The sequence below is a fragment of the Onychomys torridus genome, chromosome 18 (assembly GCF_903995425.1).
Source record: "Onychomys torridus chromosome 18, mOncTor1.1, whole genome shotgun sequence".
In the NCBI taxonomy this organism is placed as follows: Eukaryota; Metazoa; Chordata; class Mammalia; order Rodentia; family Cricetidae; genus Onychomys; species Onychomys torridus.
This window is the reverse complement of record NC_050460.1, coordinates 46,332,436-46,356,224: the sequence shown is the minus strand read 5'-3', so window position 1 is coordinate 46,356,224 and position 23,789 is coordinate 46,332,436. Positions and strand designations below refer to the sequence as shown.

The window sequence follows — 23,789 nt, the reverse complement described above, 5'->3', positions numbered from 1 at the left end:
GAGAGAGAGAGAGAGAGATTGATTTTGAGCTTTGAATCCATTCAGATACAAGTGCATATTCTTGTCCTATATTCTACTGTGTGACTTTCTTAGGCTGATTCACCATCTTTAACCTTGTATAAAATAAGGCAAATAATATCTAAATGAGATAATGTGTGTAACACTGCCTGACATACGAAGGCACTTACAGAATAACTATTACTACAAGCATCATCTGCATAGTAATTTTTCCATTTCTAAGCTCTTGCACATTAACCATGTAATTTTATCTTCATGACTACTCTGTAGGGTAGGATTATTTCCATTCTGCATTTCAGGAAACTGAATCATAAAGAAGTTCAGTGACTACCAGAGAATCTGGAGAATAAGCATTGCTTACCCACACAAGGACAAAGAGAGGACCAGATGTGAAAGTCCCTTAACATTCCATAAGTGACAAAATAGACACATTATAGTGTGTATATACATGTGTGTGTATGTACGTGTGTGTGTGTGTGTGTGTGTGTGTGTGTGTGTGTGTTTGAAAAGAGGGATACAATGACATAGAATTGTGATGTGTAGGTAACAAGGGAATATTAAACACATGTTTTGTACGTTTTTATTCAAAAATATCCAATAATTTTTCCAAAGTATTTTTATTAAGATAGTTGGAGTTAAATATATATCTAAATAAAATATTGGTAGCCATACTACCCAAAGCTGATGAGTAGAACATAATTTAAATGTTTTGACTTTCTGTCACCCGAACATTGCTTAGAAAGTACATACTATGTTGGACTCTGATATTCTTTTACTTTTTTTTTTCATTTTTCCTCTGTGATATAGAGAAAAGGTGTTGGGTCAGTCCCTTAACAACAAGAACAAGATCGTCCTTCCTACTCTTGAGAATTAATAAATGACCTTGAATTCCTCAAGACTAAATGGTTAGTGGCAGCCAAACTTGGGAGTCAGAAGTTGCTAAATCTGTGATGTTTATTATTATTACTATTATTATTATTATTATTATTATTATTATTATTATATTTGTGTTTTAATTTTACACATCAGCCATGGGTTCCCCTGTCCTCCTCCTCCCACTCCCACCCCCACCTTCCCCCCATCCCCTCCCCTCCATTCCCATCTCCTCCAGGGCCAAGACTCCCCTGGGGATTTATTTAAACCTAGTGGATTCAGTACAGGCAGGTCCAGTCCCCTCCTTCCAGGCTGAGCAAAGTGTCCCTGTGTAAGCCCAAGGTTCCAAACAGCCAGCTCATGCACTAAAGACAGGTCTCTTCAACTGAAGAATGGATAAAGAAAATATGGTACATATACACAATGGAGTACTACTCAGCGGAGAAAAACAATGACATCATGAGATTTGCAAGCAAATGGATGGATCTAGAAAAAATCATCCTGAGTGAAGTAGCCCAGACTCAGAAGGACAAACATGGTATGAACTCACTCATAGGAGGATACTAGATGAAAATCTGTGTTTTTATAAAGATCACACCATGGAATCCTGGAGACCTGTTTAGCTTCTATCAGAATGCTTGCAGGCAGTGGGGAGTATAGCTGAGCGACAGACAGAGAACTTCCCCTAGGGGCTCAAGGCGTTGGCTTTGATCACAGGCACCAGGAATTACAGAACAAACACAACAGAGGGCTGATTACAGGTTTCACATGCCCCCCCCCACCCCCACACACACACACCAATCTCTACAGTCTGTTTGCAATTCAGCATTTTTTTTTTTTAAACACAGAGTGAATCTTGGAAATTTTATTGGCATGCCATCACTTAGCATTCTGCCAGTCACAACTCAGACCTCATCAGTTACCTCCCTGCTCACACATCTGAAAGACCACAAGTCCCAAAAACTATATACAGGTGGCTCATGAAAACTTAGTATTTATACACTGGGACATTTAGAAAAGAGGAGTGCAGAAACAGAGACTCCTGGCCCCCGTGATAAATAAATATTCTGCTATTGCTTTTCCTGTTGCAGTTTTTATGGAAGAAATAATAATAAGTTTATCTCAACTTCAGGGGTCATAAAATTAGGTACACGATAAGTAGATACTCCACACACACACACTGGCCTGAACTCATGGGCCAAATGCTTCTATGATAACAGTCCGGACATCTCACTGGGAAAATTGATGGTGACAGTCCATTTCTTCAAATTGCCAACAGTGCTTCCTGCTGTGAGGTCTTACCACAGGACCCATCAGCTCATCCATGGCTTCAAGGGCATCAGCACCTTGTTGATGCTGATGAGAGCATCAACATGAATGCGAGCATCAAGCTGCAAAGTGTGCCTTTGGAGATCAGAAGAGTCCAATGACATGAAATGCAGGAATCTAGAGATTAAGTCCGCCAGAGTTCTTAAAACAAAGTGTGGATCCATTTGTGCATCTCTTGAGTATATAAAGCAATTCTGTAGCCATTCGAACTGACTTCCAGGTGATCTTATTTATTTATTTATTTTTTGAAGAGGTGATAGAAACACTTTGATGTTTCTGTTCAAGTCCTTGATAATGCTGAATGTTGAAATTTTTGAATCAAATAAATCTGAAGTTTTGACTATAAATGTCATCATGTGGCTGTTCTTCCAGGGAACATACGACAGACTTCTAGCTGACAGAGAAGTATGAGAGTTCCCAAGTAATTAATACACTAGAGGATCTCACTAGAGTGCATACATGAAAATATTACAAAAATAGACAAGGGAAAGGATGGCTCAGTCAATAAAGTAAGTGCTTGATGTTCCTGAGTTGAAGCCGCATAAAAGCCAGGTGTGCTAGCATGTACTTGTAATTCCAGTGCTGGTCAGGCAATCTAGTCAAATTGGAAAGCCCTAGGTTAAGGGAAAATCCCTTTCTCATAAAAAAAAGTAAGGTGGATTGATCCTGATGAACAGACTGAAGCTGATTCCTAATTTCTACACATATGCACACATACACATACACACATATATGAGCACACATACACCCTCTGCGCATATATATATATATATATATATATATATATATATATATATATATATATATATAACTGAATAAGGTCTTGTTGTAGACCTAAGTTTTCTATTATTTTAGATTATTTATTTAGATATCAAGGAGCAAGATGCTGGATCTTATGCCATACCTACATTTATTGACTGAAGGAACTGCTGAGCTCTCTTCCAAAGTCATTACACTATTTTATGTGCCCAGTTAGTATTGAATGACAGCTCAGTTGCTCTGTATTCTAATTAGCATTGGGTGTGGCCAGTGTTTTGCAGATTTGGGCTGTTCTTTGCAGCTGGAGTTTTCCTGTCTCCCATCTGGCTCATGGTCTGGACAAATCTCTCTCTCTCTCTCTTGGCAGTCCTGCAACTGCTTGGACCCAAGTAAACACAGAGAGGCTTATATTAATTAAAACTGCTCAGGCTTTAGCTCAGGCCTACCACTTACTAGCTCTTACATTTAAACTAACCCATAATTTTTATTTATGTTTAGCCATGTGGCCTGGTACCTTTTCTAAGTTTTGTCTTCACTTCTTGCTTCCTCTGTGTCTGGTTGGCAACTTCTGACTCAACTTTCCTGTTCCCAGATTTCTCTTCTCTGATTGTCCCGCCTATATTTCCTGCCTGGCTATTTATTGGCCAATCAGCATTATATTTATTAACCAATCAGAGCAACACATTCACAGCATACAGAGCAATATCCACAGCAGTTCTTGTAGCATGTATTGATAACTTCTTCTTACTGTATGCAATTCACTTATGAGATAAATGCCCTTTCATATGCTTAGCTGTATGTTTTCTTGGATTAGATGTCTTTTCATGTCTTTTGCCTATCTTTTTGTTTGTTTTTTTCTTTTCCTTTGGAAACTGGGAATTGAACCCAGGGCTTTTTGCATGCTAAGCAAACAACTCTGTCTCTGGGTCCTTTTTTGGTGTATTTGATCATTTTGATATTGTTGAGGTTTAAGTGCACTTTGTATATTTTGGATGACAGTGTTTTATCTGCTGCATCTTTTGAAATTGTTACCCTGGTCTATGTCTTCTTTTCTCATACCATTGACATTGGTTTTCAAGAGAAATTTCCAGTCTTAAAGTTTAACATATCAGTTGTTTGTTTAATGGATCATGGCTTTGCTGTTATATATAAAATGTCATCTTTGTACCCAACTTTGTTGAGCTTTGTTTTTTTTTTTTATGTTATCCGCTAGATATTTTAGATTTTTGCATCTGAAATTTTGATCTATAATGCACTGTATATTGATATTAATTGGTTTAAGGATTTAAGGACTGGGTCTAGATTTATATTTTACATTTTGATGTCTCGTTGCTTCCACATCATTTTTTTAAAAGACTCTACTTCATTATTGTCTTTATCAAAGATCAGTCAACTGTCTTTATGCAGGTCTATTTCTGAACTGTCTGTGTACCTATTTGTATAAGTCATCCATAAAGAGAATCAGCAACAACAAAAAATTTCTTCTTAAACTCTTAACTAATGAGAGTAACATTATGGAGTACCAATGGAAACTTAACATCTTAAACTGCAAGCAAGAAGCAGAGAAGACACACTAGGAATGGCATAAGGCTTTGAGGTCTCAAATCTCCCTCCAGTGATATACTTCCTCCAACAAGGTCATATCTCCTAAACTTACCCAAACAGCACCACCTACTGGGGACCAAGAACTCAAATATCAGAGCCTATGGGGGCCCTTCTCATTTAGGCCACCACACATCTCTAGAGAACTATTGGCTACTGATAGATTCTAGGGGAGGGAGAAACATCCCCTACAGTTGTATACCCACTACGGAGCCCAGCAGCCTCCCAGGGGCAATGTCAAGCCCATGGTCACAGAGATGTCTCTGAATAAACTCACTGACATATAAAGCAAAACGAAACAAAAGGACATTAACATAGGAAAGGAATTTGGAGGAACAAGGGAAGATTGTCAGAGATTGAAGAGAATGAGTGTGAAAATAATTACAAAGTATTATTTACATAGATAAAATTGTCAAAGATCAAATTTAAGTATTATAAAGCACCATCAATTTTCTTAACTAGTTGATCAATTAGATCAGCCAAGGTTAAGGACAACTTTCCTGAAATCATTTTTAAGAGTATATCACAAGTGAAAAGAGAAATACCACAAATAAAAGAAAAATATCCACAAATTAACACAATAAGTAGAAAGACACACAATGGGTTTAAGTATGAGAAATAGTTGGTAATTTTTATTATTCAATTATCTAATAATTTTAAATGTTTTGATTCTTACTATCTTAAACATTGATAAGATGAAAACCAAAGGAGGCCTAAATAATTGCAGACATAGCATGTTCACTGCTTAGAAAGCTTAGTACCAATAAGACATGATGGATTGAATGAGATATGTCCCCTGAAGGCGATGGATTTGAACAGCCCAGTAAGTGGAGCTGTTTTGGGACATTGTAGAACTTTTAGGACAGCCTTATTGGAAGAAGTATGCCAGTAGGGTAGGCTTTGAGAGTTGATAGCCTCGCCCCACTTACAATTCACACTTTGCTTCCTACAGAGAGCTAAACGTATGATCTCTCAGCTTCCTGCTCTTACCACAGTCCTTCCCCAACATTAAGAACATCTAGCCCCCTGGAGTTATCAGACCCAAATAAACTCTCCCTGAACTTGTGTTATAGTATTTTCATGATAGTAATAGAAAAGTAACTAATGCAGACATCAATTCTTTACAAACTGAGGTTCAGTGACCTTCTAGTCTACTCTTGAGGTAGCTTTGTAGATATTGATGAATCCACACTGAAATTTATAGGGAAATATTAAAAAGAAGAATAAGGAGGGAGAAGTAAGAGCACTTTATCGCAATGATTACTATAAAGCTCATTTTGAAGACAACCTTGTGTTGTCAAAGGATAGACACACTAGACATACAAATCAATAAAACTGATCAAAGAGACCAGAGGCATGTTGACAACACACAAGTTAATTCATACTTGCCAAAGGTGTCACATGAGAGAGTGAAGAAACAATAGTACTTTGAACAAATAATGGTGAAATGATTATTTACATGCAATAAATAAGCAAATGAACCTTGAATCCCACTTTATATGACATAAAATATTAGTTATAAATAGAGCACAAGCCTACATGTATATCTTAAAATCATAAAATTTCTAGAAAAATTACCATAAAAGACAAAACAGAAGAGCATACCTTATATATAACAGTATTGATATATTGTACTTAACTTGATGTCATAAAGATTAAAAGTTCTACAGGTGACAAGATACTTTGAAGCTTCTCTCTATAAAATTATCTATAATTATCTCATCCATAAAACTATCATTGAAACAATGCCAAAATCATAAAACCATCAAAAGAATCATGGAAATGGTGCTCATGAAAACTGAAAACCCTACTATCTATTACCATTGCAAAATGCAGTTATTGTATAGTCCAGAGATCCTGTACCTATATATACATCCTGAAGAAATAAGAATAAATGCTTATTAAAACACATACAGACATCTTCTCAGAATCAGTCAAATCGTTCAAACTCACAAAAACTGAGATGTCAATCAACCTTTGAACAGATGAAGAAAATGTTGTTTATCCTTCCAGCAAAACTAGCTTAAGAAAAAAAAAAAAACATGCTAGGTTGGCATGTGCTGCAAAGGCTGATTGAGAGAAACAAGTCATGAATGCCACACAGGGTTCTACTTACAGGTAAAGACCACAGTATGCAAATCTCCAAGGACCATATGCATACTCATGGCTAACTAGTTTGGAAGATATTAAGATCCTGGTGATAAAGGCACTGTGAACCAACTTGAAAAAAAAAATCTGTGAACTGAATATCTCCAAGGAGAGAGTTACATGATACATTACTAACAACTCAATAGTGTTGTTATAAAATGATGTTCAATAATGTTAGTAGACACATGAAAATTAAAGGCATAAAAAGCAAACACTGTATGCATCATAGAGTGACAGGAAATAAAAGCTTGATAATAACAGGTACTAGTAAGATAAGACCTGAAGTCACTTGGATTCCTAACACTGAATGGGGATGTAAACCATTATAAAATAAAAGCACATACACATACCTGAGTATATACATCCCTGAGCCCTGTCAAAGGATGAATATGTTGACACACAGATGTCTACCTTCTACTTCCTGGCTATTAAATATTCCAGTCCTTGTGTCTATCAAATTTCCTTCTTTCCCAATTTCCTGTCCTAAGTCAACTTTTAATTTACCAGTGCTCATCAGTTTATAGCTTAGAAGCCAACTCCTCAAAGCCAGAATATTTTATCATTAACTCAACCTCCACTGATGTCTCCACAGCACCTGTTGCTCATCCAACGCATCACTCATCAGAACACTAATGACAGCCACTTCTTGTACACATGCCCTTCCTAGTAGCAAGATCCAAAAGGGAAATGGCTAGTTCCTTTGCTAGAGATTACATCTCAAGTGCCTAGCATAGCTTCTGTTTGAAACATCAGGAAATTTGGAAGAATAGATGTCTTTTGCAAACATAGTGTATTATTTATAAAGAATGATAATAATAAAAATATAAAGTCAATGTATATTCCCGATACATATGGAACAATAATTTAACAATGTCAGTAGCTGGAGAGGAGCGGGGAGAGGCAGACTTACAGAGAGAGGAAGATGGTAAAGAAAATTTATAGTATTTGTTTGCTAGGCTGGTTCCAAGGATGAGTCAAACTCACTGAGGAAGTTCTGACATTCTTTTTGTCGCCATAACTTTACAAAAATGTCAAAGTAAGCAAGGAAGTCTAAGTCTTTTCATGCTACATTTATAATTTAAGCAAGTAATCAACAAGAGACAAAGTAAGTTTGACTTCTTTTTGTGATAAGGACTGCCCTGATTAGTCATTACTGTCAACTTGATGCAATCTAGAGTCATTTAGGAAAAAGGCACCTCAACAAAAGAATGAATTACCTCAATCAGATTGGTGTGTCCTGTCTCAGTTGGTGATTGATATGAGAGGGTCCAGCCCATTGTGGGCAGCACCATCCCTAGGCAATTGGTCCTGAACTGAACAAAAACTAGCTGAACAAATGAACCTGTGTGTTTGTGTGTGTATGTGTGTGTGTGTGTGTGTGTGTGTGTGTGCGCGCGCGCGTGTGCGCGCGCTTCTGTGCAGATTCACATCATATACATATGTGTTCATACATATGTGGATGCCATAGGTAGATGGTGAGTCTTTCCTCAGCCATTCACCACATTGCTCTTCTGAGACAAAGTTTCATAGAACCTAGAACTTACCAATTTAGCTAGGTAAGCTGGACAGCAAGCCCAAGGAGTCTCTACTTCCAGAACCCTGGGATTATAGGGGTATGCAACTAAACTTGTTTTTATCAAGTTCTGAGGATCAAACCCAAGGCTTTTTGCATGTTAGGCAATCATTCTACCAATTGAGTTTTATCTTTAGCTTTCTTCATTTTTAAAGTTAATTTTATCCCATAAGAGAAAAAAAATCAATGATCCAATACATCTGGTTAACTGACATCCTCTGTCTACCACAGTTTACAAATTAGTCTGCATCACTTAGGCAGGAGAATAAATCTCACCTGCATAAAAACATCAAATATAAAAATGGAACCAGTTAGTTAAAAGTGGGGTTCCATACAAATGAGTCCTATGGAGAAGAACACATGTAGGAACCCCTTTGGTAATTTTTAATTGAATGTGTAGTGATTTGATGTGAAGTAATAGATAGAACCCAACTTGCATGATCATGCTGGTAACTAAAAGGAAATTTGGCTTCTAGACCTGCAATTTATTCATTAGTAAGCACTAGTGGGCTTACTGCTTAACTCTTGGCCAGGTATTATCATAAAGGGTAAAACTGGGAAGGTTCCAGTTTCAAAGGCCTCACTAAAAAGTGAATTGTGTGTCAAAATTATGGATATTATAATTTGATCAGATTTTATCCATGCCAATATTTAGCCTATTTGTGTTTCTGGTGTGTTTTCTGCTTCTATCTGTATTTAGGAATGGGATACTTGTTAGTTGTAGCTGCAAGTTATTTCATTCCACATAAGATTATTGGGGAAATTAAGTAGAAGAAGAAAATAAGTTTGACATTCACAGATCAATGGCATCCATGGGATATGGCACCTGGCACTTTAATAATCATGCAACTGGATCTTACTAATATTTTCCTGTAAAGTTAGAGTGTCTCCTTTATAAGATAAGACGTGTACAGTTACTTTTCAAAGGACATTTAATAAGGGCACAGACTTTAATGTACATATTTTGTATTTTGCCATGCTGCCCACCATCTTTTAAGATTTTTCTATGGGACCAATAGACATGTGATTTTACTTATTTGTTAATTTTGGTATATATTGATGACTGTTCTTCTCATGAGTCAGGTGAAGGGAACACAAACAAGGCTTTAAACACAGTCTACATAGTTCAGAAGAGTCTATGACACCAAATGAACATTGAAAATGTGCTGAGTGAAGGAGCAAATGAATGAATGAAAATACCTGCCTTCAACTTGTTAATTATTTATCTTTAAATGTACTGTTCAAGGCCATGGAGATGCCTCAGTAAAGTCCCTTCTGCACAGGTATGAGGACTCAAGTTCTGATCTCCAGGAATGATGTAAAAAGCCAATGGGACAACATATTTCTGTAACCTCAGTGCTCGTGGGCAGAGAGGGAGACAGATGAATCCTTGATGTTTAACGGTGTTGGCTAGCCTGCAAAGCCAAGTCAATGAACTTCAGGTTCAGGAAGAGACCCTGTCTTCAAACATACACAAGAAGATGGGAAAAAGAGAGGCAACGGTGGTGATAAATGAGAAATGGGCTCAGACATCTAAACACTTGAACCCCAGTTGGTGGTGCTGTTTGGGAGGGTTATGAAAGTTTCAACCTTGCTGAAGGACATATGTAACTTGGGGTGAGCTTTGAGAGTCTCTAGGCCTCACCCTACTTCCAGTCTGTTCCACTCTCTCTGCTTCAGGTTTAAAATGTGCCTCCTGCCATTATGGACTCTCCCACTTGAACTGTAAGTCAAAATAAACTCTTCCTTCTTTGACTTGCCTTAGTCATAGTGTTTTATCACAGCAACAGCAACATAATTAACACAGCAATCAACAACTTCTGACCTACACACACACACACACACACAGTCTAATACATAGCCAATGAGCAATTATAACATGGCCACTTTAAATTAAGAGTTGTAAGTTTAAAATATACCTCAGATTTGACAAGGCATAAAAATGATAAAATATCTAATTAATGACTTTTATACAATTAATGGCTGAAATGATAATATTGTGGGCATATTGAGTTTAGTGAAATATATTAAAATTAGTTTAACCTGTCTCTTTTTATTTCCACATTTTGTGAGTGTAGCTACTAAAATTTTAAGACCATAATTGCTTTCTATTTCTGTTGGTCAGCATGTATCCAGAGCCATTAAATCCTGGGCTACTTGCATTTCTGTTCCAACTTCCTTATTAAAACAAGTGTTATTCATTCTCTTTGAGTTATCATAATGAGTTAGGTTTTAAATGCAGGGGGTTTTTTTGTAAATGCAAATCTATGTGTGTGAGGTTAGGATCCATCATTAATGCTTAGAAATTTTATGTGCACATACAAAATACTCCATCTCCAAAGAAAATAGGATTTGCTTTCACATCTTTCCTGGTGAGAAGTCACAGATGTTCCCTGAGTCTATTACACAATCCAGTGTTGCAAGGTAAGGTTGAGCCTCCTCACCCTGGCAACCAAGTATTCAAAGCTGTCCCTCATCTGCCCTGACTTAACCCTATGCTCCTGCAGACACTTCTGTCCAGTTCTCATCTCTACTGGATTCGGTAACACAGGAATCTAAGTATGGCCGTATTTGTGCTGTTATCCCCCAATTGAGATTCTGTTTCCCCAGGGCACACTCTTGCCCAGTATTAGAGATTCAAGCTCACTATTATGATGTCCTGATGAATCCCTAAACTTTTCCCACACCACAGTTTTTGCTCCATCTTCTAAATTCCAAAACGCAAATATTCCATCTCATCTCAACATCGTTCTGAGAACTGTCTGTTTTTCCACCATATGATAGTTTTGCACCATGGGTGCAAAGAGAAAAAGTGGAAAGTTGAAGAAAAAAAAAAAAAACAACCTTCAAATGTGGAAAAAGAGCTCTGTGCATCCATGTCAAGCTTTTCAGCATTATGTTTAGCCACAAGAAATTTCCTAATCCAAGGAGTTGCAGCCAACCCCATGTGCTGTATGTATTCTTTCTCCTCAAGTGCATTTCTGACTCAGTCTCACATCCCCTCCCGACCAAAACAGGAGAGTTTCCAAGACATTCTCTGAGAACAGTTGTTGGTTTGTGTACAAGCATAGGCATGGGTTTATTTTTTTTTATCTTTTTTATTTTGGGTCTTTTCGAGGGAGAGAAGTAGGAAAAATAAGATGGGCCTCTAAAATCTGTGTTTATTTATAATCGAACATATCCTTATTTGATAACAGATGATCAATTAAAGGGAAGTGTGAAATTTGAACAGCATTCTGTCAGAAAGCAAAGACATGAGGAGAGCTGACAGCAGTAATCTCTTCTTGCAAGCAGCAGGGGCCCCTCTGAAGCCTCCTCTCTTGGCGCTGGGGCTTTGCTAAATCGGGCTCACCATTTTTTTGCGAGTGGGAACAATCAGCCCTTGTAGGTAGTAGGGAAGTATTATAATTAAATGTCCACCCACTTTTTCCTTTTTGATGAAAGGCTCCCATACTAAAATAGGGTGCATCAAGAGAGATGAATTTTTGATGAGTCAAAGTACCAAGGAAACTGGCTTCTTATAGAAAGCAACTACCCCAATTCATAGAAAATTCTCTTGCCTACATCATTAAGGAAAACATATTTAATGGTAATTAATATGGTGAAACACATGGGGCAAGTCCAAGCCATCATTATTTTAATTAGCATCAGTGGTAAGGCTCAGCATGAGCAAATTTTCAACAAAAAATTAGAATACGGCTAAAATGCCAGTTGGGTGTGGTATAATCCCAGCATTGGTGAGGCAAAGGATCACTGTAAATTTGAGGCTGGCCTGGGTTACACAGCATCTTCTAGGCCAGTCATGGCTATATAATAAGACCTTGTCTCAAAACAAAAAAGGGAAAAGAATTACATAATAGGTGTCATAATAAACAATGCATTTATTCAGCATAATGATATTCTTCTGAAAGCTGTTTTAAATCACCAGATGAATGTTAGACTGAGAATTTTTTTTTCTTGAAGTAGCCAACAGCTTTAAGATGTTACTTATCACAAACACCTGGGGAAAAAAAATTCCTTGGCAGGTCGTTTGTGTCTGCTCTTGATAATTAATGACAAAGGCATTTACTGACACAGTAGTAAGGGATTTTTTTTTTTAAAAAATACTCGTGTGAAGGGTTAAAGAGATGGCTCAGCACGTGAGCATACACTGATTTTCTAGAAGACCTAAAGTCAGTTCCCAGCACCCACATCAGGCAGCTCAGATCACCTAGGACTGTCCTGCCAAGGGACTTGACGCCCCCTCTGGCTTCCACAGGAAACTACACCCAAATGCACAAACTTCCAAACAGGCAACACAGATACACATCATTAAAAATAAATTTTAGAAATTAAGCACTCATGTGCAACAGAGTCAAGGAACACTTGGCTTGATCAGTGAGTCCAGACGTAGTCACAAGTCAAGGGATAAAGGGAACTAAGTCTTCTAATGTTTTCCTTCCTGTAGGTCAGACTGGTCACCAGCTATACAGGAACTGCTGTTAGAGGAGGCAGACACGAAATAGACACAACCCTTACTTCCTAGATAATTGTATCAAGATCAATTTCGTGTCCTCAATAGATGTTATGAGTGGAAGGAGTGAGCATTAATGTTGCTCCAACTCACCATCAGAGTAATATCAAGGTACTTGGGATCACTTCAGTGACTACATTTGCTATCAATGACCAAATTAAGATGACTTTATAAATGCTACCCTGTTGATTCCTTGTTAACTTGGATTCTTATTATATTCCATACCATGGCTCTGGGGATTCCAAGAGACAGTAACTAGTCTGATATTCCAAGTATGAAAAGCTTTGGATTTTGTTGAGTTCAACATAAAATGCAATTAGCAATTGTGGGTTCCCTCCTTACTGGTACCATCCAGGTTTTTATTAAATATCCTTCCACTGTATCTAACTGTAGCATGAATTCTAATTGGTCTTAGTAATAAAAACTGAGAGCCAGATATCAGGGTTAATGCTGAAAGATCAGTAAAGGAGCCAGCCACTAGAGAGACTTCTTATTTCTACCAAATCCTCAGCATGAAAGGGAGCCTAATTCCTGTCTCCCGTCTCCTCCTGCCTTATATTCATTCCTCTCTCTGCCCAGCCATATCACTTCCTGTCTCCATCTCCCTTAGTGCTGGATTAAAGGCGTGAGATCCCAAGTGCTGGGATCAAAGGTCTGTGCCACCACTGCCTGGCTCTGTTTCTCTTTTAGACTGGATCAATATTATGTAGCCCAGGGTGGGCTTGAACTCACAGAGATCTGTCTGCCTCTGACTCCTAAGTAACTAGTGGATTAGCTTCTAACACTGATCTTCAGGAAAGCATTATTTGTTAGATCACAAACAAAATATCACCACATCTAACCATGCAATAACATATAGAAAACTCCAGACGTGGCTCTCCTGAAGAAGAGGAATGTGCAGTTCCCATTCATCGGTCATTTTGTTAGTCATTTCCATTTCTTTAATCATTTAATTTCTTTTGTATTGAAATTTTTCCCCACGATATCTTTTGATCATGTTTTTCCTTCACCCCACTCCTCTTAGATCCTCTCCATTTCCATACTTAATCCATCATTGTTATTTTTCTCTCTCTTTAAAAAGCAAACAACAGAATTAAAAACAAACAAAAAAGGACAAGAAACACACATTTGCATACACACAAACCCTCAAAGGAACCCAAAACACACCAGCAAAAGACCAAGAAGGCAAAAAACAAATGCCAAAACTAAGCAAAATGAGATGAAAGGTCTACAAAACACACCAGTAAGTTTATTCTTATTGGCCAGCTACTCCTGACCATGGGACTAGTCTTGTGTGGTTATCATTCCCGCTGAAACTCTAGTGGAGAAAATTATTTTTTCTTTCTCAGATTTTTCATTCCATGTTTAGGGGTGGGAACCCACAGCTTCCATTTCTTTATTCAATACCCAAGGCACCTGGATCTCTCCTTCTATGCTTTTCCTTCAGCCCCTTTCTTTTCTTTTCTTTTCTTTTCTTTTCTTTTCTTTTCTTTTCTTTTCTTTTTTTTTTTAAAGTTATAGGTCAGCCATTATTTACAAAGTTTCTTTAACCATACGAAGTTTGTCTTAGAAAATCTGATAGGAATTCTTTTTAAATGGGCTTTCTTCTCCCATTTAGGTGTGATTTCAACTAGTTCACTGATTTTAGATTTCTCTGACAAATATAGTGGAGGTCTGAAGACCTAGATATGTTGAAAATAGCCTTTTGTCCCAAGTCATTTAGAACTTAAGGCTCCCTGCCCTGCTATATCAAATGACCCAGCTTGGGAATAAGATGGGTGTATGTGCATGTCAGTGTGGGGTGTTGGGAAAGAGAGGGGAGGAGACTGGTGAGCTACCTACACAAGGAAAACTCAATGTCTTCAGAAACAAATGTATTTAAGCTCTCCTATTCCTCAGAACTCTCACAAGGTCCTTGTGTAAATTAATTCTTGTGTAAAAAAAATCCCTATGGTATATTAATAATGGTTTTCTTTCTTGCTTTCACTAAGTGCCTCCTTTCAAAACAAATGTTTTCCTGGGAGATAAATGTGGAAGTGTTTTTGAGAAGGAAAGCAGATAAGCAATTAAATTACAAAAAAAATTTTTTTTTTGTTTTGGTATTTCTTAGAAAGCTACAGATCTCTCAATTGACAAAAACAAAGGAGGGACTTTAGACATTACCTTCTCTGAACGCTATCTAGAAATGGAAGGCATCAAGGGTGGACCACTTTTCAAACTGAAATTTTAAATACAATAAACTAATATAATGAAAGAAGGCAGAGTTTGAACACACATTCCTTGCATAAGTAAGTGGACAGTGCTTTCCCAGAAGGCATGGGCTATTTACATGAGCATCTCAGAGCCAGGAGTAGTTTTTTCACTCTACAAATCATTGGTCAAGGAGGCTCTAGAGGACCTCAGACCCACACAGTGGGCAGCAGTTCATGTAGAGGTCTTTAAGTAGTCAAAACTCTGAGGACAAATGAATGTGCTGCCTTAGGTCAAGACTCAGGGAATGTGGGGGAAGAAGGGCTGGAAGGACAGTGTGAGCCTGAGGATGGGAAAGAGTGCTGGGAGATGCTGTCTCCTGGACATGGCATGGCTGTTGTACTCACAAACCTCACAAACTCATTATGGCTGTGATGTGTAACAGGTAGTATGCAAGATCAAGTCAGCGAGATCAATCAACATTCCAGCAGGAAGTGGTTGGGGGTGGTGAAGGTATGAGGGGTGTGTGTTAAGGGGTGTTCAGGGCAAGTAAGGGGGGAAATGGGTACATATGATCATGATATTAGGTATACATGTATAAAATTGTTAAAAATAAATAAAAGATATTCCTAAAATGAAAAAAAAAAAAGATAATGACGATGAAATCCCCGTTGGAGACACACAGCAGACAGTCAGCAGCTATACCTGTTTGGCTATTCCTTCTGCTGAGCATAGAGTCACCCCTCCCATTAAGTCTATCAGGCTGCACCATTACTTCCACAAAAGAAGAACACAGTAGAAATGCTCAGGCAATTTCTGGGTCTGAGCATTAAGAGGAAGACTGTTCCCATTTCCTGTCTCTTGCTTGCCTTTACTGAGGCAGGATAGGAACAATGGGGAAAATGAAACACCCATGAAAGAAGGAAAGAGACTATCATTCCCTCCATCTGGTTGAGGTTGCTTATGGCTGAAAGTTAAGGATTTCAACACAGCCTTGGTTGGGGTCAGAGCAAGCCAGAACAGAAGCTGGGCAGTGGTGGTGCACGCCTTTAATCCCAGCACTTGGGAGGCAGAGCTAGGTAGATCTCTGTGTGTTCAAGGACACAGCCAGCATGGCAGACACACGCCTTTAATCTCAATACTAACCATGGAAGACCTGGAGGTCTATACAACAGGCAGTGACGAGGAGGTCATGTGGCTGGGTTGACAACCAATGAGAAGGCAGAACAGAAAGTCTATATAAAAGACAGGACAAAGGAAGGAGCTCTTTTGCTGACTTAATCACCTAAAATGTTTATATTCCGCTTTCTGAGAAAATCTCAAAATTCAAATTGTGAGCCATATTCATGATAATATATATATATATATGTATGTGTGTGTGTGTGTGTGTGTGTGAGTGTGTGTGTGTGTGTGTGTGTGTGTGTTGGCTAGGGAGATGGTAAAACAGTTCAGGAGCCAAGCCTGAAGACCTGAGTTCTAGCTCTAGGACACAAATGGTAGAAGAAGAGAACCGACTTTGACAAGGTATTCTCTGACCTACACATGCATGAGCATGTCTACACACATACCCACCCCACACAAATAACTGTAATAAAAAGTAAAATACCCAAATATTTTAATTCCTCTTTTAGACTTAGATATAGATGGCACCCTTTCAACAATGTAGCTTCAAGAGTCACAGAGACTATCTCTTGGGCTTTTAAAGACACTTATATGCAGCTCTCTCTCCCCAAAGAAGAGAGAGAGTTCACCTCTCCAGTGTGTGATGTACCACTCTCTGTCTTCTCTTCTTAACCAACCCCACCTTGGCTTCCTACTGACTCACCATAAGTTCTCTTCTATGGTATTAATCAAGACCCCCAACCTCCCCTGCATAAAAATCGCTGGAAAGACCTCCTCAGGCTATATGCCCAGTAATGTGTTTCATCCACCATTGCTGCTACCGTTTTGACCCTCTTAGAACCTGATACCTATTCTGTAAGAAGTTCAAGCCACATGGAAAAGCCATATTTGATCTCTATTCAACAATATAGAACTCTCAGTTGGTAACTAGCATGCATGGGCATGGGAACAGGCCATCTTGTGTGTCCAACTGAGACAAATAGTTGGTAGACTCTATACAGCTAACATATGAGAATGACAAATTACTGAGAAATCCTAAACAAAAAGTGCTCACCTTTGTGCTAATTAAAGATGAATGAGTGATTGTAACAAATAGTTGCTTTAAGTCAGTTTAGGAATTATTCTGCATAGTAAAAACTCATTGAAACTGAAAGTGACTTAGACCAGAATGTCCCCATAACATCAGAATGGAATAGAAATACAGATACTACTACAGCTCTCCATAATCACTTTCTTCTGTGTTAAGGGGATATTCAGATTTAAATAAAACCCATTCTCAGTCTCCCAATAGCTCATAATTCCAAAATCCTTTATTCTTTAATACTCACATGGAATAGGGAATTCTCAAAATCCTTGAGCATTTAAAACAAATTCTTAGAGCTCAATCTGCATGATAGTGAATGATCACTTGGTTAAAATAGTAAGGCAATATTCACAGGTGTTCTTGAAGGCAGCACTTTATCAAAACCACATGAAAGGAAGCGTTAGGAAAACCTGCTTGAAGAAACTCTAGGTTAAAGTAAAGTAAAAATAACTTTTTTTTCAACTTTTCAACCTATGTTTATTTATTTTAATTTATTATTATATTTGTGTTTTAATTTTACACATCAGCCATGGGTTCCCCTGTCCTCCCCTCTCCTGCCCCCACCTTCCCCCCATCCCCTCCCCTCCATTCCCATCTCCTTCAGGGCCAAGACTCCCCTGGGGATTCATTTAAACCTGGTAGATTCAGTACAGGCAGGTCCAGTCCCCTCCTTCCAGGCTGAGCAAAGTGTCCCTGTGTAAGCTCAAGATTCCAAACAGCCAGCTCATGCACTAAGGATAGGTCCGGGTCCCACTGCCTGGGTACCTCCCAAACAGTTCAAGCTATTCAGTTGTCTCACTTATCCAGAGAGAAAGCCTGATCTGACCTAGTCTGGTGATCAGATGGCCAAACACCCCAACGGTGGATCTGGAACTCTCATCCAATAACTCATGGAAGTGGATGCAGAGATCCTCAGCCAGGCCCCAGGTGGAGTTCCAGGAGTCCAATTGTCGAGAAAGAGGAGGGACTGTAAGAGCGTGAATTGCTGAGACCAAGATTGGAGAGGCACAGGGACAAATAGCCAAAGGAATGGAAGCACATGAATTATGAACCAAAGGCTGTGGAGCCCCCAGCTGGATCAGGCCCTCTGGAAAAATAACTTTTAAAGGGGTAGACTATTAAGAAATGTTAAAATCTCCAAGAAGAGTTGTCCATAGAACTTTTAATAAAGTTGTTTGGGGAATGACTAGAAAGACAGGGGATATTAAAGGATGTAGGAAGGAACACGAACCATCATTCTGCAGTTCTGATAAATTCTCGCCCTGACTGACAGTTAAGGATTCTAGCACAATTAACTCTTGCTCTGGAGGCTGCCCACAGAGACAACCTTCCTTTTATATGGAGATGTTCAAGTAAGAATATAAAACTATCTATTAACCACACTTAAGCCCTGAGTTAATTCATATTCATGCCTTTTGAATATGGCCAATACTACTTTACAGTCTGGGAAAACTCACAGACAGGAGTATCAGCTCCATTTATGGTCAAAGCATTTCTGAACTGTCTTGTACAACCAATCCTAAACATGGCGCCTTGGGAACCACTCAATGATCTTTGAGTCCCTTACTCACTCTTTGAGATGTAACTCCAAAATAATATACTTGACTATCATAAAAAACATTTAAGAGGAACACATGAGGATGTTTACTATCCTTTTAAACACCTCTATTAACTTTGAAGGTTAAAACTACTTTAAGAGCACTTCCTAATAAACTCCAACTATGCTCATAATGACTGGTCCAATCATTCTTCCCAACAGTGAAGTCAAGTATCTAGGCTTCCCTTGAGTAGAGGTCTCTGAAAGAATTCTCAGGGCTACAGCACAAGCTGTGTCTTTTGCCCCATCCACTGCCTCTTTACAAGTTTGATTGATGTATTATTTTCCGCTAGGCAGCATAAAAACAAGGTTTTCATAGACAGATTAAACTGAGAAATTGGAATAAAAATATGCTATCTACAGACATCAAACTTTACTTTCAAAGTATATCTCACACATATTTCTGCCCTCCCCCCATTATTTGGTGTGGCTTCAGCATAGAAACTCATTTTTAGACAGATGTTTTACAGCTGTCAAGGGCTATGCTCAATTAGGCATCTCTTTGTAAAACCTGCCCCTGCTCTCCTTAAGAATCACTAATAAATACATGAGGAAGGAGCATGCAAAAGATGACACAAAACTGCATCAACAGTAGATCACGGAATCTGTTCATTAAAGATTATATAGACCTGAATTCCGCACTGTCACTAACTAGACTGGCTTCGGTTTTATAACTTCATTTCCATAAAATGCTCACTGGAATAATAACACTTGCACTGTTTCACAGAGTTCCTGAAAAATCCAAAAGTGACTTCTAAGCCAGAGGTGGGCAGCTTGGGGAATGGCATGATCTTAGCAATCAAGTATTCATCCTTTTATTTTCTAGCTATAGGGACGAGAGTCAAGCAGGAGAGTTTACAGTAAAAATACTGGCTCCATTGGAATTTGTTCCATATATTTACATTAAACGTGTTTTTTAAAAAAAAAAATCTGTGTTACTATGATTCTAATTTGAGTTGCAATTATTTTTCTCACATTTTTTTTATGAGCAATTTAGGCAACATAACCACATTTCATTTCAGAGCTCGTGACTATGTAGGAAGAGGTGGCAGTCAAATGTTTAATCGCCGGTGTGAAATGGGCACAGAAGATCCTAATAGATACTAGTTGCTGTAGCTGAGACAAATGGCTGAGCATGTCAGCATACGGTTCTAATCTTAGCACTTGGGAGACAGAGAGGCAGGTGGATCTTGTAAGTGTAGGGGCAGCCTGGGCTACTTAATACATTGTGAACTAGTCAAGGTAACACAGGAAGACTCTGTTTTAAAAAGAGAAACTGGCCCAGACACACTGCTAAGTGGCAGCCAAGAAAGAGCTCTGGGTTATAAACCTGGTAAAACATATATCCCCCTTCTAGTCTCTGGTTCCCTAGCCTTGTGAGTACTGTTGCCCTAAGAAATTCTTCCATTCAGGCTCTCTGAGCTGTGTTCTGATACCCATGATGTGACAGGTTCAACTTGTTGACTCCTGAGAATCTCTTATCTACAACCCTTCATAATTCTGTTAGCAATCTGCCATCCTGCTCTGAAAACCATGGGGTCATGATCACATCTGCAGCTGCTAAGCAGAGGGAATTATGGTTTATCATCTCCCCCTCCCCATAGACCACTATCCCTACTTCATGTTTCATGGGACTCTCAAAACCTGCACATTCTACTGTCTTGATTTTTATGTGGTGTCACATTGTATGTTCTACCAAGATAGAGGAAAGGACCCATGAAACCCAGGTAATAAATCACATGGCATGGAGTATTTGATAAATTAAAGTCAGAATGGTAAGAAAATATTTACCAGGACAGAACTATGTATTTAGCTTGTTCTTTTGTATAGCGCCACTAAAATGGATATTTAAAATTTGAAACAACAGTGAGCACAATTTCACAGATCCTTATAAATAAATTGCTTCTTTTCAGGCCACTGAAGTGTGGCTTATACCATTTGACTCATATACCTCCATATTACCTAGGCCCAACTCTGTAGCATTTGTAATATGCTGCCAATTGCTTTTATATGAGTGGAAATCAACTGTAAATGGAGAAGGGAACCTTGTTTTCCTGGACTTGAAATAACTTCAGCTACAGCACAAGTTTACCTCCACAAGTCTGCCTGTGTGCTCATGAAATATCGAAGCGTATTCTTTGATTTCCTTTTCTCGGCCATTCTTAGCAGCTTCAATGAGAACCAGGAGTGGAACTGTTGTGTCCAAGAAAGAGTCTGATACGTGATCGATAATAGCTTTGCGGAGCTGAGAAGAAGAAGAAAAAAATGCCTTTTATTTACAAGAAAAAATTCATGTTATTTTCTGGTCAGGATCGCAGTGGTTCTAAAATTCATTTTACACATTTCTTAGGCAGTCCTGACAATCATAATATGTGTCACAGTGTTTAAACATCCTTTACAAGCAAAATAAGCACAATATTCAGGATGAAAAAATCAGGTGGCAGTTAAGTCCCTGCTCCCAAAAGCCATTCTTTTTTTTATCATACTATATTTAGCACATAATCTAAATTATAAGTGGTAATTCAATATTTTTCCCTCAAGGAAATTACATGATTAGAAAGTCCAGCATGTGTACAAATAAAATGCACATATTGTATTTTAATAATTACAAAATTATAAAATACATTCTAACTTATTGGAAAAATTGATGATACATTTTGATTATCTAAATTGTAGACTTCTTGGTAATTAAACCAAGTGAGATCATAAATTGTACCAGATGATAACAGATTAATAGAGCAAGAAGAATAAATGAGTTTGATGTCCAATTTTCTCTATTTGCATTAATTGTTCTTGCCCTCATACCTTAAATTATTAAACAACTGTAACATTCTGCCACAAATTAGTTCTTTTAAATTAAATTACATGGAAGCTTATAAATGACTTCAGATAATTGCTGTACTCAGCAGAAATTTTCTGAGATTTAAAAATGGCATTGAAAATTAATTTATCATATTTCTAATACTGAGACTACAAGGATTACAATATCCTGATATTGTACTCTAAGAAACAACATCAATGGTTATGAAAGATCCTTAAAGCTTTTAGATCAACCAGCTCATTTAGTTTAGTGACTTCTCTATAAATAAAAGGATAAGGATCTGATTTTTTTTTAAAAAAAAACTTGTAATCTGATATCTGTGAGGGTTATATTTTAGGGTATGTTAAAAACCAGTTGACTGATTAGTTTTAAATAGTATAAGAATTTCTATTGTTTCCAGATCCAGAATGACAGAGCTTCATTTGTACAAAGCACTATCTTGCTGGGAATATAGCTCAGTGGCAGAGCACTTGCCTTCCATATGTGAAGCCATAAGTTCAATTCCCAGTACTTTCATAAAAAGTGCTGTCTTTATATTATAATTATCAATGATAAATATGTAGGGACAATCAGCTTCTTGTACAAAAACACCTCCACTCATATTGGTAGAGCTAGCTGAGAAGCGTTATGAAGTTTTCTAGCTCCCAATTACATCATAGACTGCAGGAAAGTCCTCAGTGAAACTTTCTGCTCACTATGAAGTAGGTTAAACCACTATGGCAACACATTAATATTGACTGGGCATCTATGACAAGGTATAGAAGGTGAGAGGTCACAATGCACAGTGATGGCCCTAAATGAGTGAGCAGTGTGTTTTTAGTTCATGAGGAATGCATCAGAGAAGTAAGGGGCACAGGCTAGAGTTACAGTTGGGAAGCACATGCTGTGTCCATTTTAGAAACAGAGGGGAGATGTATTGAGGGTCTCAAGAGCAGGAAAGAGTTTGTAGTGACAGCCCCCCATCCCATTCTTTTCTGGAAATTGTAACTTTGCTGTGAGAGATATATCTCTTCACTAGAGTTCATCTATGGAGGTCAGAATATTGGAGTTTGTTCAAGCAAATAATACAGACAGAACCTTAATGATAGACACACAATAAGGAGACATTCAAGAGCACAATTGGAAACATGACCATAATAGACAGGTCCATGGAAGATCAGGACTTAAAGAGGCTGAGAGAATAGCTAAAAATAAAGAGTACCAATTACAAGAACTAAAAAACAAACTTCAAATAAATCTCAATGTGATGACTCTACAAATATGCACATCCTACCAAACAGTTATCTTCACCATCACTGTGGACTCTTAGATACCTGACCCCATCCAATGAAACAAGTGTTTCTGAGCAGCATCTCAAGAGCTAGGTGTTCTGACAAAGGTGAAGAGGAAAATGTATAAATACATATAATCTAGTAGGGGGATGTGAGACATTAAATACTGCAACAAAGGAAAACCAGGAGACTGAAATGTGTGTGTGTGTGTGTGTGTGTGTGTGTGTGTGTATGTACACATATATGCATGTATACATATATGTGTGTGTATAGTACACATGTACATATATATGCCATATTATATATATAAACTTTGAAAGAACTAAACTTACAAAACAGAGATTTGTTTATAGAGTTTGATCTCTAAGAAGGTTATAGTTGAACACAGCATCTGCAAGCTTTATATAAAATTGGTTCTAGAAATCCTACCGCCATTTCTTCAAGAGTGATTAAGGTACAAGAGAGCAGAGAAACTGGGTATAAAATCTGATTTTTAGTAATTTGATTGTGAGATGAAGAAGCAAAATTTAATATTAGCTATCTTGAAATGCATGCTTAAAAATAAGCTACTTTTCATAAATGGAAATGATATAGTCCCTGTCCACAAGCAAACCTAAAATGTCACACTGCCTTCCTAGGGCTTTTCAAATGATATAATATTTTTTTTTCATAAAATCTAGAGTCAGAGACTGTTGTCTCACATTGTAAGACATTTATTCTTTTTTATCTCATGACAGAAGGAATTTGTCAGAAATTTGTGAAGTGTGGCCTGAAGCCTTTAAGAGCAGGCCTTCCAGAAAGCACTTTAACTCAGGCAAATAACAAACTGCTGAACTAAACATCCCAGAGTTCTCTCCAAAGTCTCTGCCTGACTTGCCCAATGCAAACC

The 23,789-nt window shown here is 38.0% G+C and overlaps 1 protein-coding gene across 1 annotated transcript in view; it reads right to left on the bottom strand.

The window, feature by feature from the left end:
• Ctnna3 (catenin alpha 3) overlaps positions 1–23,789 on the bottom strand; it is a 1,414,880-nt gene that overhangs the window by 689,360 nt on the left and 701,731 nt on the right. The window contains exon 14 of the mRNA XM_036167773.1: positions 20,901–21,053. Coding sequence (XP_036023666.1) covers positions 20,901–21,053 — 153 coding nt within the window. The remainder of the gene's footprint in view (positions 1–20,900; positions 21,054–23,789) is intronic.